Raw genomic sequence first — 12,758 nt, 5'->3', positions numbered from 1 at the left:
TGTTCTTGGACAAGCCTTATGGCAAGTCTGTTGTTAACTAGTTTCAGTGCAATCTGTTGGTTTCCTTAGCTAGGAAATTGTTTTTGACGTGGCTCTATATGAACGAATTGGATTACTTTATGAATAATTGTGATTACAATTAATTGAATTCCAATTGGCTTGAATTGGACTTTATTGTCTAAGTGCCTTGAGATGACATTTGCTGTATTTGGCGCTATATAAATAAAAATGAAAATTGAATTGAACTAATATTCCAAGGAGGCACCGATCTAGCTATAGAATGCATTGTTATTTCTCAATCTCCTGCTCCACATTCCAATCCTTTAGATGGCAGTAAATGTACCTTCAAGGTGGATTGCCATCCTCTAATAAACAACCAAAGAACAGAAGAAGAGTCGGAACCCACAGTAAAAAGGGTAACAAACAGTAACAAAATCAATTACTCGGACTAGATGCGTTGGTCTTTGCAAAGGTCCTTTTAACTTCCTGTCGAGAAATGGGGACTTTTCGCAGCAGTTGTGATTAACCAACCTGGAAATGCTGAGGCAACCGGAGGGACATCAGCTGGGTGCTGCAGCCGTGGACACATTTGGGGTTTTCGAGAGAACAAAGGCGCGCGACGAGGAGGAACTGGCTCATTTAAAAGAAAATGTCCGACAACACAAACCACTGGAAGCTGCGTTGCACAAATCAGGTATGTATGTTTACACTCCACGTACAAACTGTGATTTTATTTTTTATTTTTTTTTGTCGTATTTTAGTCCCCCGTGTTGTTGCTGTTGACAGCTCTAATGAATTGTGTCATTTTTCTGGAACTGACTAGTCGAATGCCGTTAATTCCGAATGACTTTAGTCCGCTAAACAAAAAGAACTCGAGGGAGAATAAGGAGTTGAATCAACCTAAATGCTGTCAGTGTTGCAGTTTAACCGCTATGGGAATGACGGGCTTGCTCGTCGTGGCCACGTAACATACGTATGGTGACGTACGTCACTTTTATGATACGGTTAAAAGGTAACGCCCCCCTTTTTCAACTCAATAAAACGCGAATCATGACGGATTTTAAAGTAAGCGTTACGGAAACCGTGAGAGAGAAACAAATTTTAGCCTACCGTCGGCGTCCTGTTTCTGTAGAATAGTACTACAGTGCAAGTACTACAAGAACAGTACTACAGTGACTAATACAAGACGTGTAAACAGTGCCGGCTCCTGACATTTTTTTTAGGTAGTGCAATTTCCAATCTGTGAAAGCTGCATCAGAGTGTGCTGTGCGAAGCTGAACCGATTGCACTGATGCAAACCTGTTATGTCCAATCATCCAGAAACTCCTTGTCTTCCTTAAATAAACACAACGCAGAGTCACATTGGTTATTTGGTCTGCCAAATAACCAAAGTGACTCTGCAATTTCCCCCGTTACGTCCATAAGTACCATAAAAGTCCATAGGACTGAGGTATATTTGTCTAGGTAGCATAATTTATTGTAATAATTTTTAATTATTTTTTGTTATTTTTTGCATAATTTGCCAATCAGTTAATATTACACCTTAACCATTATTTATTTATTTTCCTCATATTGTTCCAGGATTCTATGAAATAAGTAAACACATAAGCTCTTAATGATAAGATTCATTCAATTTTCATTCTAAAGAATGTAATTAAAATGACAGCATATAAATCCAAGTCAAGTGTTTATTGAAGTTTTGGAAAATATGACTTAGAAAAGCATAACCAGTTGTCAAACATGGTTAAGTGCAGCTTACTTATGTGAGATTTCTCTCTTTTTTAAATATAATACTGCACCATTAACAATGAATGTGTCATTATACATTCTGCTATTATTGTCAACATTATATAAAAGATTTAAATCATTACGAGTCAATGACTGAGCACAAAAGGTTAAGTTATTTAGCTACATAAAATACTACCTGTAAAAATACCAGAGTTGGTGGAGCCCTGGGTTTCATCTTTGCCTCGCAAGACTAGCTCGAAAATCCCGCAAAATTCTTCCAAACTTCCTTCTCCGCATTAGTACGACGACTAAAGGGTACTTCTTTCAGAAACACTACCGTATTGTTGCACTCGACACTCGCCATCATCTTCGTAGAGTGTTCATGGTCCCGCGCAACAGACATATGACGAAAGCACGTCGTTTGTGCGAGCACATAAACCCTAATAGAAAATGTATTGGGAGCATGATTTTTGAAAAAAACTGACGTACAATTCATGTCAATGGGAGACTTCTGGTGCAAATTCGACCCTGACAGAAATCGCCCCAAATGGGCGTGGCAACACCAGGCGCGACCTTAATCTGATTGGACAATGACATATGCAACCTGTTTGCCTACAGTAGATCAGTCCCGCCTTAGCAACTAGATTGAAAAAAAAAACCAAAAAAAAAAAAACCTCCGTGTTTGGTAGTGCGTCGCACAAATCGCCCTTATGAGGGAACCATCGCTGTGTGTAAAGAGCAAATGAGGAGGTCGGGCTGCCAGGCGTGTTGCCAGTATTTTTATTTAACTAATTGAGGGAGCTAAGTAAACTTAAACTGCGTCCTCCAATTCGTGTCATGGACAGTAATATACCATGAGTATTAAATGCACCACTAAGGAAGTATTGTCTGGTTAAAATTATATTCCTATCATAATATTCAGTAAATGTCTCCATAATGCAGTCTAAAAATATTAGCTCACAGAGCACTGAAAGGGACATTTTTAAGATGACGTAAGCCATCAGCTGGTATTATCTATTGCCTTTACATTTAATTGAATTTAATTTTACCAAGCGACGACTTAAAGGGATAGTTCGCCTCTTTTGACATGAAGCTGTATGACATCCCATATTAGCAATATCATTTATGAACATTGACTTACCCCCCGCTGCGTCCTGTGAGCCGAGTTCCAGCCGAGTTTTGGCGTTGACGAAGGTAGTCCGGGTAGTTGGCTGGGGCTTAAAAAATAAAGCGTCTTGCTTCTCAAAACAATATGCGTTCAAAAGAGTAATACATTTGCATCACAAAATCGTTAGCCAGAAAAAGTCAGACCTCACAATCGCTTGGTGCTATTTCTCTCTACCTTCGTATCACTGCGGGCTGTGTAAACCGTGCAGACCGAAGTGCAGACCGAGCAGTCCCCTGCTTCCGAGCAGGAAACACCATAACAGGTGCAGCTATCGGCAGGTGGCTGAACGCATTGATATCAAGGGAGGCAAAAGCGCCAAGCGATTGTGAGGTCTGACTTTTTCTGGCTAACGATTTTGTGATGCAAATGTAATACTCTTTTGAACGCATATTGTTTTGAGAAGCAAAACGCTTTATTTTTGGGACCCCAGCCAACTAGCCGGACTACTTTCTTTAATGCCAAAACGAGGCTGGAACTGGTCTCACAGGACGCAGCGGGGGGTAAGTCAATGTTCATAAATGATATTGCTAATATGGGATGTCATACAGTTTCTTGTCAAAAGAGGCGAACTATCCCTTTAACGTTTTTTTTTTTTTTGTTCTTCACTGACTTGAATGGCCCCTGAAAAAGGACCCTTTGGTTGGGAAAGTAGATGGAGTCACGGTTGAGTTATTCAGTGTAGCTACTGGTGCTGTAGACTGTGTGAAATGTTCAGAATATTCTGCCGCTGCTCCTAACCTCGTCTGTGGGATATCATCATACATGTGATCATAGGCTGAATTCGCCACACATGGTTTGTCTTTAAAGGGATAGTTTGCCTCTTTTGACATGAAGTTGTATGACATCCCATATTAGCAATATCATTTATGAAATTTGACTTACCCCCCGCTGCGTCCTGTGAGCGGAGTTCCAGCCGAGTTTTGGCGTTGACGAAGGTAGTCCGGCTAGTTGGCTGGGGCAACAAAAATAAAGCGTTTTGCTTCTCAAAACAATATGTGTTCAAAAGAATAATACATTTGCATCACAAAATCATTGTGCAGGAAAAAGTCAGATCTCACAATTGCTTGGTGCTATTTTCTCTCCCTTTGTATCACTGCGTGCTGTGAAGATCGTGCAGACCGAAGTGCAGACCGAGCAGTCCCCTGCTTCCGAGCAGCAAACACCGTAACAGGCGCGGCAATCGGCAGGTGGCAGCTGATCATGTCACAATTAAGTTCGTAGATGATACAGCAATTGTAGGGTTAATCAACAACGATGAGACGCTATATAGGGACTGGGTGCATACTGGTGTAAGTCTGGCTGTCTTCTTCTCAATGCAAAAAAGACAAAAGAACTGATAATTGATTTCAGGACGGGGAGTCACATCCACCAGAGTATGGTCATAAATGGGGAAGGGATTGAGGTTGTGGGGAATTACAAATACCTGGGAACAATAATAGATGACAAATTAACATGGGCTTGGAATACCGATGCATCTATAAAAAGGGGCTGCAAAGGCTTTATTTTATGCGAAAGCTAAGGAATTTCAGAGTCGACAGAGACATGATGCGTCTTTTTTACCATTCTGTTGTTGAGAGCATTTTATGTTTCTGCTCTGTGGCCTGGTATTTTTCTCTGTCAGTAGCAAATAAAAACAAGCTTCACAAGATAATTAATATGGCCAGCAAGATTGCCTGCCAGCCATTTAACAGCATGGCCATGACTGTTGAAGCAAGGGTGGTAAAGAAGGCACATACTATCTGTGATGATGTGTCACACCCCTTACATCAGAAATATGAGTTGTTGCCTTCAGGCAGGAGGTTCAGGCTGCCTTTATTCCAGACAAACAGAGCCCGTAGATCATTTATACCCACCAGTACATCCCTGTTAAATAAGGGACTGTGAAATTGTACCTTAATAACCCATTGCACTTGGTCTCTGAATAACTGCACTTTACAATTGTATTCTATTTAAAAATATGAGGGGTTTGTTCTTTGTTCTATGTCATCCTGTCTTTTTTGTCCTGGGGTGGGGGGGGGGGGGGGGGTGCTTGTTTATTGTGTATTTTTGTTTTTTGTAATTGTATCAGACACACTGTCAATGGCACAGAACAATTTTCTGCAAAGACAAATAAATAATCTATCTATCTATCTATCTATCTATCTATCTATCTATCTATCTAAATCTTGGAGAAATAAATTACTGGCTCTCACAATGTCGTACGCAGAACACAGGCTGTCTGATCTCACCTTTCTGAGATTGAAGGTGGTTCTCAGCCAATACTGTTTGATTTAGCTTGTGATGTGTCTTATTAGTCATATGGACATTTTATCAAGTTGATTAAGTTTATTTTTAGCTAGTATTTTAAAGAACTTGGGTCCAATTTAAAGTCCAAGGACTTAACATTTATACCAATTTTAATGATTTATTTGTTTTTTTTGTTTGAAATATATTGATAAAACTAACAGAGGAAGTCCTCTCTGATCTCAATAACATTAAAACTAACACTTGTAATAACTGTGTGATTAACAGTTGTGTTTCCCTTTTCCCTGCAGACGTTCAGCATTGGTTGGTGATTAAAGAAGAGGTGCCCCATGAATGGAAAGCTAGTTTGGATCAGCAGGACCCAGAACCTCTCTACGTAAAGCAGGAACCAGAGGAAGTCTCTACCAGTCAGGTGGAGGAGCAGCTGCTGAGGGGCCCCGAGGAGAATATCAACAGGATCACATTCACCGATGTTCATCCAAAGAGTGAAGATGATGACGAAGAAAAACCTCAGCTCTCGCAGTTTCAACAAAACCAAACTGAAGTCGATGGCGAGTTTGAGCCTACAACAAGCGTCTCATCTAAAGGGATAAAAAGAGAATCGGATGCAGAAGACTTTTGCGGACCCGAACAAACTTGGAACCCAGATCTGCATACTCCTGGGAGTGCTTCAGACTCTTCTCTGACTGAAGTCAGTGAGGATAATGAAGGTACGCAGGAACCTTTTTCAGATTTTGTATCTGAAACTGGAGACAGTGTTCATATAAGAGAAAAACAATTCAGTTGTGATGATTGTGGACAAAGATTTAACCAAAAGACACATCTTAGAACACATATGAGAGTCCACACAGGAGAGAAACCGTTCAATTGTGATTATTGTGGACAAAGATTTAACCAAAAGACACATCTTACAACACACATCAGAGTCCACACGGGCAAGAAACCATTCAGTTGTGACATATGTGGACTAAGATTTAGCCATAAGACAAACTTTAAGACGCACATGCGAGTCCACACAGGGGAAAAACCGTTCAGTTGTGGTCATTGTGGACAAAGATTTAATGATAAAACAAACCTTAACAGACACATGAGTGTCCACACTGGAGAGAAACCATATAGATGTGACGATTGTGGTAAAATGTTTAATCGTAAGACAAACCTTAAGGTGCACACCAGAGTCCACACAGGGGAGAAACCGTTCAGTTGTGATGATTGCGGACTGAAATTTAACCAAAAGATCACTCTTATGAGTCACATGAGAGTCCATACAGGAGAGAAGCCATATAGCTGTGGGGATTGTGGACAAAGATTTAGCCGAAAATCAAACCTCAAGGCACACAGCAGAGTCCACACAGGAGAGAAACCATTCAGCTGTGATGACTGTGGGCAAAGATTTAACCAAAAGATTACTCTTAAGAGACACATGCGAGTTCACAGTGGAGAGTAACCATTGCTTTTGGATGCTGTTGCATAAAAATAAGTAAGCTAATAAAGTAGTTCAACACATTTACATCTGTTCCCTCTCAGCACCTTTACCGATGCATGCTGTGGGGATGAACAGACACTTGTAGTCAGTCTCCCCCCCTTTTTTTGTTCATGTAATCTCTTGATGGGGGTTTTCTACCAAAAGCTGTTCCAGGGTGAGCTCTTTCTGTTTCAACTGCGAAAAGCACTGGCTTCAGTCCTGAAAAACAGGTGCTACGACAGCACTTTGCTGAGCCAAAGCAAAGAGCCACTTGTGTCGGGGGCTGGTGGCAGGGTAATGGAGATGAATCAGACCAAACAAAAATGCTGTGACCACCATGACTAAAAATTAAAAAAAATCTGGAGATAATGTAATGTTTAGTCTGCTTAGAGATTGAAAAGAGAACAATAAAAACACTGAACCGCATCATGGACATAAAGTTGAAATTGTGTGGAAGAATACAAACCCAACAGATGACTCTTGTCCACATTTAATGTGTGATATTTATTTTCTTTGTTCTGTTAAAGAACTACAAATGATCACTTGCACCTTGATTTTTGACTTACCTAATTTGAGGAGTTGGGGTGCAGACACAGATGTGTGTCGATTTGGCTCGAAGCTCTTTATTTTTTTTATTAAGTTTGTGAAAAAAAACCTCCAACTTCTCTCTGAATCTGTTGTTACAACCAATTGCACAGCCACTCTAACTAGTGGTGCAACAGATCATAATTGATCCGTGATCCGAACGGATTTCTCTCTACGGTTCGGTACGTACGTCGTCCGCGGATTGGTTGACGAAATAAATAAATAAATAAGGAGGCGTGTTTATGTGGAGGCCGCGCGTCTATTCAACCTAAAGGAGAAAAGCACAGTGGTAGCCATGGCTAGCGGAAGAGGAGAGGAACTTGAAAAACCCCCTGCATCATTTAAGTCGCATGTATGGGCACATTTTGGCTTCCCTGTCACATACAATGATGATGGACGAAGGGTGGTGGATAAAACAATTACGGTATGTCGGCATTGTGGCATGAGAACGCCATATGAGAGTGGAAATACATCCAGCATGGCAGCGCATTTGAAGCACCATCATCCTGGCATGTTAGCTCCTGCGTCAGGCTCCAAGACGAGTGCTGCGCATCAACCACCAATCACAGCGACATTTAAAAACCCTTTAGCGGCAGAATCTGACAGGGCCAAAGCTATAACAAATGCTATCGGAGTGTTTATAGCTGCAGACATGAGGCCATACTCTGTTGCGCAAAACAAGGGGTTTAAACATCTGCTCAACGTGCTTGAGCCACGTTATGAAATTCCCTCGCGCACCCACTTCAGTGAAAAGATCGTGCCAAGTCTGTATGAGCAGGAAAAGTTAAAAATTGTTACGGAATTATCCCAGGCTACTTCTGTTGCGCTAACCACAGACGGGTGGACCTCCAGAGCAACAGAAAGCTATGTAACTATGACCGCTCACTATATCACAGCGAACTGGGAGATGCGAAGCCCTGTGCTGCAGACACGTCGCCTCTATGAGAGTCACACAAGCTCCAATCTAGCGCAGGTACTGGTAGAAGCCGTGGCAGAGTGGAAGATGGAGAGACCCAATACAAATATCCCGGTCACAACAGATGATGCTAAAAATCAGATAAACGCAGTGAATGAGGCAGGACTGGGTCCACAAATAGGGTGCTTTGCACATGTGATTTAGTTCTACTCATTTCATTCTATTTGATGTGTGCATACATAGGACAGTTTTTATTTAAACTCCATGTTTATAAGGCTTCATGCCTTAAATTGCCCTTTGAGTTTTTTGTACACTGACCATTTAAAGGATGAAAGTGTCATGTCTTATATTGTACTTTAATTTGTGTTTATATTATTCATTTTATTTAAGCATTGAATTTACATCTTGGGTTACATGTTTTATTTAGTGAACAAAAAAGGTTGCAATAAGTGTTCTACTAAATAAACGTAAAGCAAAGTTATATTTTTGTCTAGTTTTTCTGCTGATCCGAAAATGATCCGATCCGTGACTCAAAACCGTGATACGATCCGAACCGTCAGTTTTTTGATCCGTTGCACCACTAACTCTAACCCATTTCAGATGTGTCTTCTGGGTTTTCAAGCAATTTGAAACAGTCCAGTCTGTCTTTTTTGCCACTTAGTGGGGCTTAAATGAGTACACGTCTGTCACGGGTCCAATCGCATCACGAGCATACTCTCTGAATCATGTTCATTCTGTTTGGTTTGAAAAATGCACCAGCCATTTTTCGGTGGCTCCTGGATTCTGTTCTGTGCTGTATTGGAGACTGTGGCATGTATTTGGATGATATGTATTTGCTGCCACTGTGCGAATGAGCGTGCGAGCGGTGGTGAGCATTTTTCCATTCTGCTGACCTGTATGCTTCTTTACATTTGTTTCCCCCTATTGTGAATACATGCAGTACTGCTGCCAATACAATAAAGAGCCTCATGTGCTATTCTCGACATGTTGTAAAGAAAACGCTGCAATTTTTTTTTACAGCATCATTTTCACATCCTGCATGATCTAGACCCGGGGGGGGTCTGCAACTTTTATTTTCAAAAGAGACATATTTGCGTCCTCTCTCTCCAAATAAGATTCATCTGGAGCCGCAAAACCTATTGACCCTTAAGATGAAGATAACGCAGCTTATCGTGTATGATGCATTTATGAAATTATTGTAATAGAATACAAAAAAGTCTTGAAACTTTATTGTAACGGACAAAAGATAACATCAAACATTCAACTCTTTGAAATAAATTGAACAGAACTATGCAGGCCTGTCTGAGTCTTGTCCATATTTGAGGAGAATTTCAGTAGAATAAGAATAAACCCACTTTGAAATAAAGAAAACATAGAGGAGCAGTCAGGTAAAAATAATAAACATAAAAAAAGAGTCCAGTTTGTAGACCATATAATGTAACTATCCTGCCATGTAACCATGGCACCTGAAGGCAAAACACAACCATTTCTGCTTAGGGTCTAAAATTAATATGTTTAAAAACAATAGTTAAATAAATGAAAGTATTCCTCACCCGTTTTGTGATTTTTTTTTTTTTATTTATTTATTTTTTTTTTGCTGCAGACCAGGCAGGTGACGATACTTGGATTTCATGTAGTTTATACTTGAGAAAAGTTACTCACGGTGCGTTGATCCAGATATGGACAAGACTTCGCACACTTCTTCGTGTTCGAGTATGTGTCAGGAGTGTCAATTCTCGTTTCAAACAGAAGTTTTCAATATCGCTCCAGCTGCGCTCTTGAGTGAGAGCGGCCATCAGACCGGCGACATCTTCGAGATCAGCTGAAGAGCCGGGTGTCGCCGACCTCTGCTCTAAACAGTCCTGACCCCAACTTTCGCGTTCACGTGTGGCGATGGATTCAGTGTTTGAGAGGTGAAACGGGCTGCGGCCTGCTATTGGTATATCCAGGAGCAGTTCCTACTCAGATTGGACCGGCATCACCTAACAATGAGCCGCTAGTTATCCGTCCGGATTATTTGTGAACAGATCAGAGTTTTAGAGAGGACATGAAATCTTTATTATGTTATTATTCATTAGTTTTTTTTTTCTTATTTCTTGAGTTTGCAGTAAATGTTAGTTTGTAACTTATTTAAGGAAGGAAAGGAGCTCGGAGGAAAATAAACACCTGTTTTTAATACTTGACTGCTGTTGTGCACTCTTGGGATGGGGGAGTTTAAATGCATGACACGCCTAGGTTTTCCTCTAGCCCTAGGATGTAATGGGAGAAAAGCTTTTCAGAATGACTACTTTGTCCTCTGAATTTCATCATTTCCATCTCATAAAGTAGACACAGTTTATTAGAAATTTCTGAAACACAAGTTTCCAGAAAACATGATCTATATTGTGATTAACACAACCTGCTAGAAGCACCTAAGATTAATATCATCTAACAAACTTAACACAAACCTTAACAAAGTCTGAGCAAGACTAACCCACTGGTGTTGGGTTTCCACTTAAGGAGGAGAAAATATTTATAATTATTACTTATTTAGATTTTTATTTTTTAAAACCGCTGTCAACACCAACTAATTTATGTTAAATTTTTACTCATTAGTGTAGCTTTTGTTATAGAGACGTAGATGATACTAACAGATGGAGGATCAGCACAGTCATGTCTGATTTCGGTAGCATTAGTTATTAATACCAGTGATATCTTTGATTACATAGTCCCAGTTATCCATTATGAACATTTATGTTTCAGCGCTTCCTGCAGATGTCCAGCAGGTGTTGGTGATCAAAGAAGAGGTTCTCTGTGAATGGAAAGGTAGTCTGGACCAGCAGGACCCAGAGCCTCCCTACGTAAAGCAGGAACCAGAAGCAGTATCTCCGACTCAGAATAAACAGCAGCTGAGTGGTCCAGAGGACCATGTCAACGGGATTCCGTTCGCTGATGTTCATCTGAAGAGTGAAGATGATGAAGAGAAACTTCAGTATTTGCAGTCTCTTCAAAACCAATGTGAAGTCAACGGAGAGACTACAACTAGCATTTCATTTAAACTGACAAAGAAAGAACAAGAGGACTTTAGTGGACCAGAACAAGATCCACATACACTTGGAAAGCCTTCAGACTCTTCTCTGACTGAAGTCAGTGAGGATAATGATGGTTGGCAAGAACCCTTGTCAGATTTTGTATCTGAAACTGGAAACGGTGTCCATGTGAGAGAAAAACCATTCAGTTGTGATGATTGTGGACAAAGGTTTTACGAAAAGATAACTCTGAAGAGACACATAAGTATCCACACAGGAGAGAAACCATATAGTTGTGATGACTGCGGAAAGAATTTTAACCGCAAGACAAACCTCGAGGCACACATGAGAGTCCACACAGGGGAGAAACCGTTCATTTGTGACCATTGTGGACAAAAATTCAACCAAAAGACGACTCTTAAGAATCATATGAGACTTCACACAGGAGAAAAACCGTTCAATTGTGACCATTGCGGACAAAGATTTAATGATAAGACAAATCTTAACAGACACATGAGAGTCCACACTGGAGAGAAACCATTCAGCTGCGAGGAATGTGGACAAAAATTTAACCAAAGGGCACATCTTAAGAGACACATAAAGGTCCACACGAAAGAAACGCAGTTCATCTGTCATGACTGTGGAAAAAGTTTTAATCGCAAGACAAACCTCGAGGCACACACGAGAGTCCACACAGGAGAGAAACCGTTCAGCTGTGACAATTGTGGGCAAAAGTTCAAACAAAAGATAGCTCTTAAAAATCACATGAGAGTTCACACAGGAGAGAGACCGTTCAGATGTGACAATTGCGGACAAAGATTTAACCGAAAGGCGCACCTTACAACACACATGAGAGTTCACACAGGAGAGAAACCGTTCAGTTGTGATACTTGTGGTTTAAGATTTAGTCATAAGACAAACTTTAAGACACACATGAGAGTCCACACAGGAGAGAAGCCATTTAGTTGTGATTACTGTGGTCAAAGATTTAACCAAAAAATCAACCTTAAGACACACATACGAGTTCACACGGGAGAGAAGCCATTTAGTTGTGATTATTGTGGACAAAGATTTAACCAAAAGATTAATGTTAAGGCTCACATGAGAGTCCACACAGGGGAGAAACCTTTTAGTTGTCAAGATTGTGGATTAAAGTTTAACCACAAGACAAATCTTAAGAAACACATGAGAGTTCACACATAAGAGAAACCATTGCTTTGGGATGCTGTTGCATAAAATACGGAACTCTGTTGAATTGTTTAAGACTTAAGTAATACCTAAAGCTAAATCAAAACCCCTGGCGAAAGACACAGGATCCCCACTTAGGAATGGTTTTCATTCAGATGTATTCATTTTGCAGCCTGGCTTTTTAAAGCAAAATACAGTTTTTGAATCGTTGCCTTTTTCTTCGATCAAATCGGAAAAATGTATGCATTTAATCATGCGTGGAAAGAAAAGTTTAAAAAAAAGCCAAGAGTGTGGATTCCCCATTTCTCTCCAGGGGAACTATATTGTCATAGAGTGATAAATAATTGGGGGAAACATATTATTAATATTGAGGTCAAATCAAATATTGAAATAAGCATAAAAATAAATAAGAAGACCGTATAGTTGTTATAGTCATTATCTAACAGATCCCCAGGA

At 40.3% G+C, this 12,758-nt stretch overlaps 1 protein-coding gene across 1 annotated transcript; it reads left to right on the top strand.

Moving 5' to 3' along the window:
- Positions 1–391: 391 nt before the first annotated feature.
- Positions 392–12,317, top strand: LOC142402507 (uncharacterized). Its single transcript, XM_075488042.1, has 3 exons — positions 392–694; positions 5,431–6,576; positions 10,861–12,317. Exons 1-3 carry the CDS (start codon positions 538–540, stop codon positions 12,315–12,317), a joined length of 2,760 nt encoding a protein of 919 aa, XP_075344157.1. The 5' UTR covers positions 392–537.
- The last annotated feature ends 441 nt before the right edge of the window (positions 12,318–12,758 follow it).

This window comes from Odontesthes bonariensis, chromosome 17 (assembly GCF_027942865.1).
Source record: "Odontesthes bonariensis isolate fOdoBon6 chromosome 17, fOdoBon6.hap1, whole genome shotgun sequence".
NCBI classification, from domain to species: Eukaryota; Metazoa; Chordata; class Actinopteri; order Atheriniformes; family Atherinopsidae; genus Odontesthes; species Odontesthes bonariensis.
The sequence above is the reverse complement of the archived record's forward strand: the minus strand, read 5'-3'. Positions and strand labels throughout refer to the sequence as shown.

Excerpts from the sequence above, each read along its gene's own strand:
- LOC142402507 (XM_075488042.1), top strand. The coding sequence starts at position 538 with ATGCTGAGGCAACCGGAGGGACATCAGCTGGGTGCTGCAGCCGTGGAC. Across the intron at positions 695-5,430 it reads AGCTGCGTTGCACAAATCAG|ACGTTCAGCATTGGTTGGTG; the intron begins GTATGTATGTTT and ends TTTTCCCTGCAG. Across the intron at positions 6,577-10,860 it reads GAGACACATGCGAGTTCACA|ATGTCCAGCAGGTGTTGGTG; the intron begins GTGGAGAGTAAC and ends CGCTTCCTGCAG.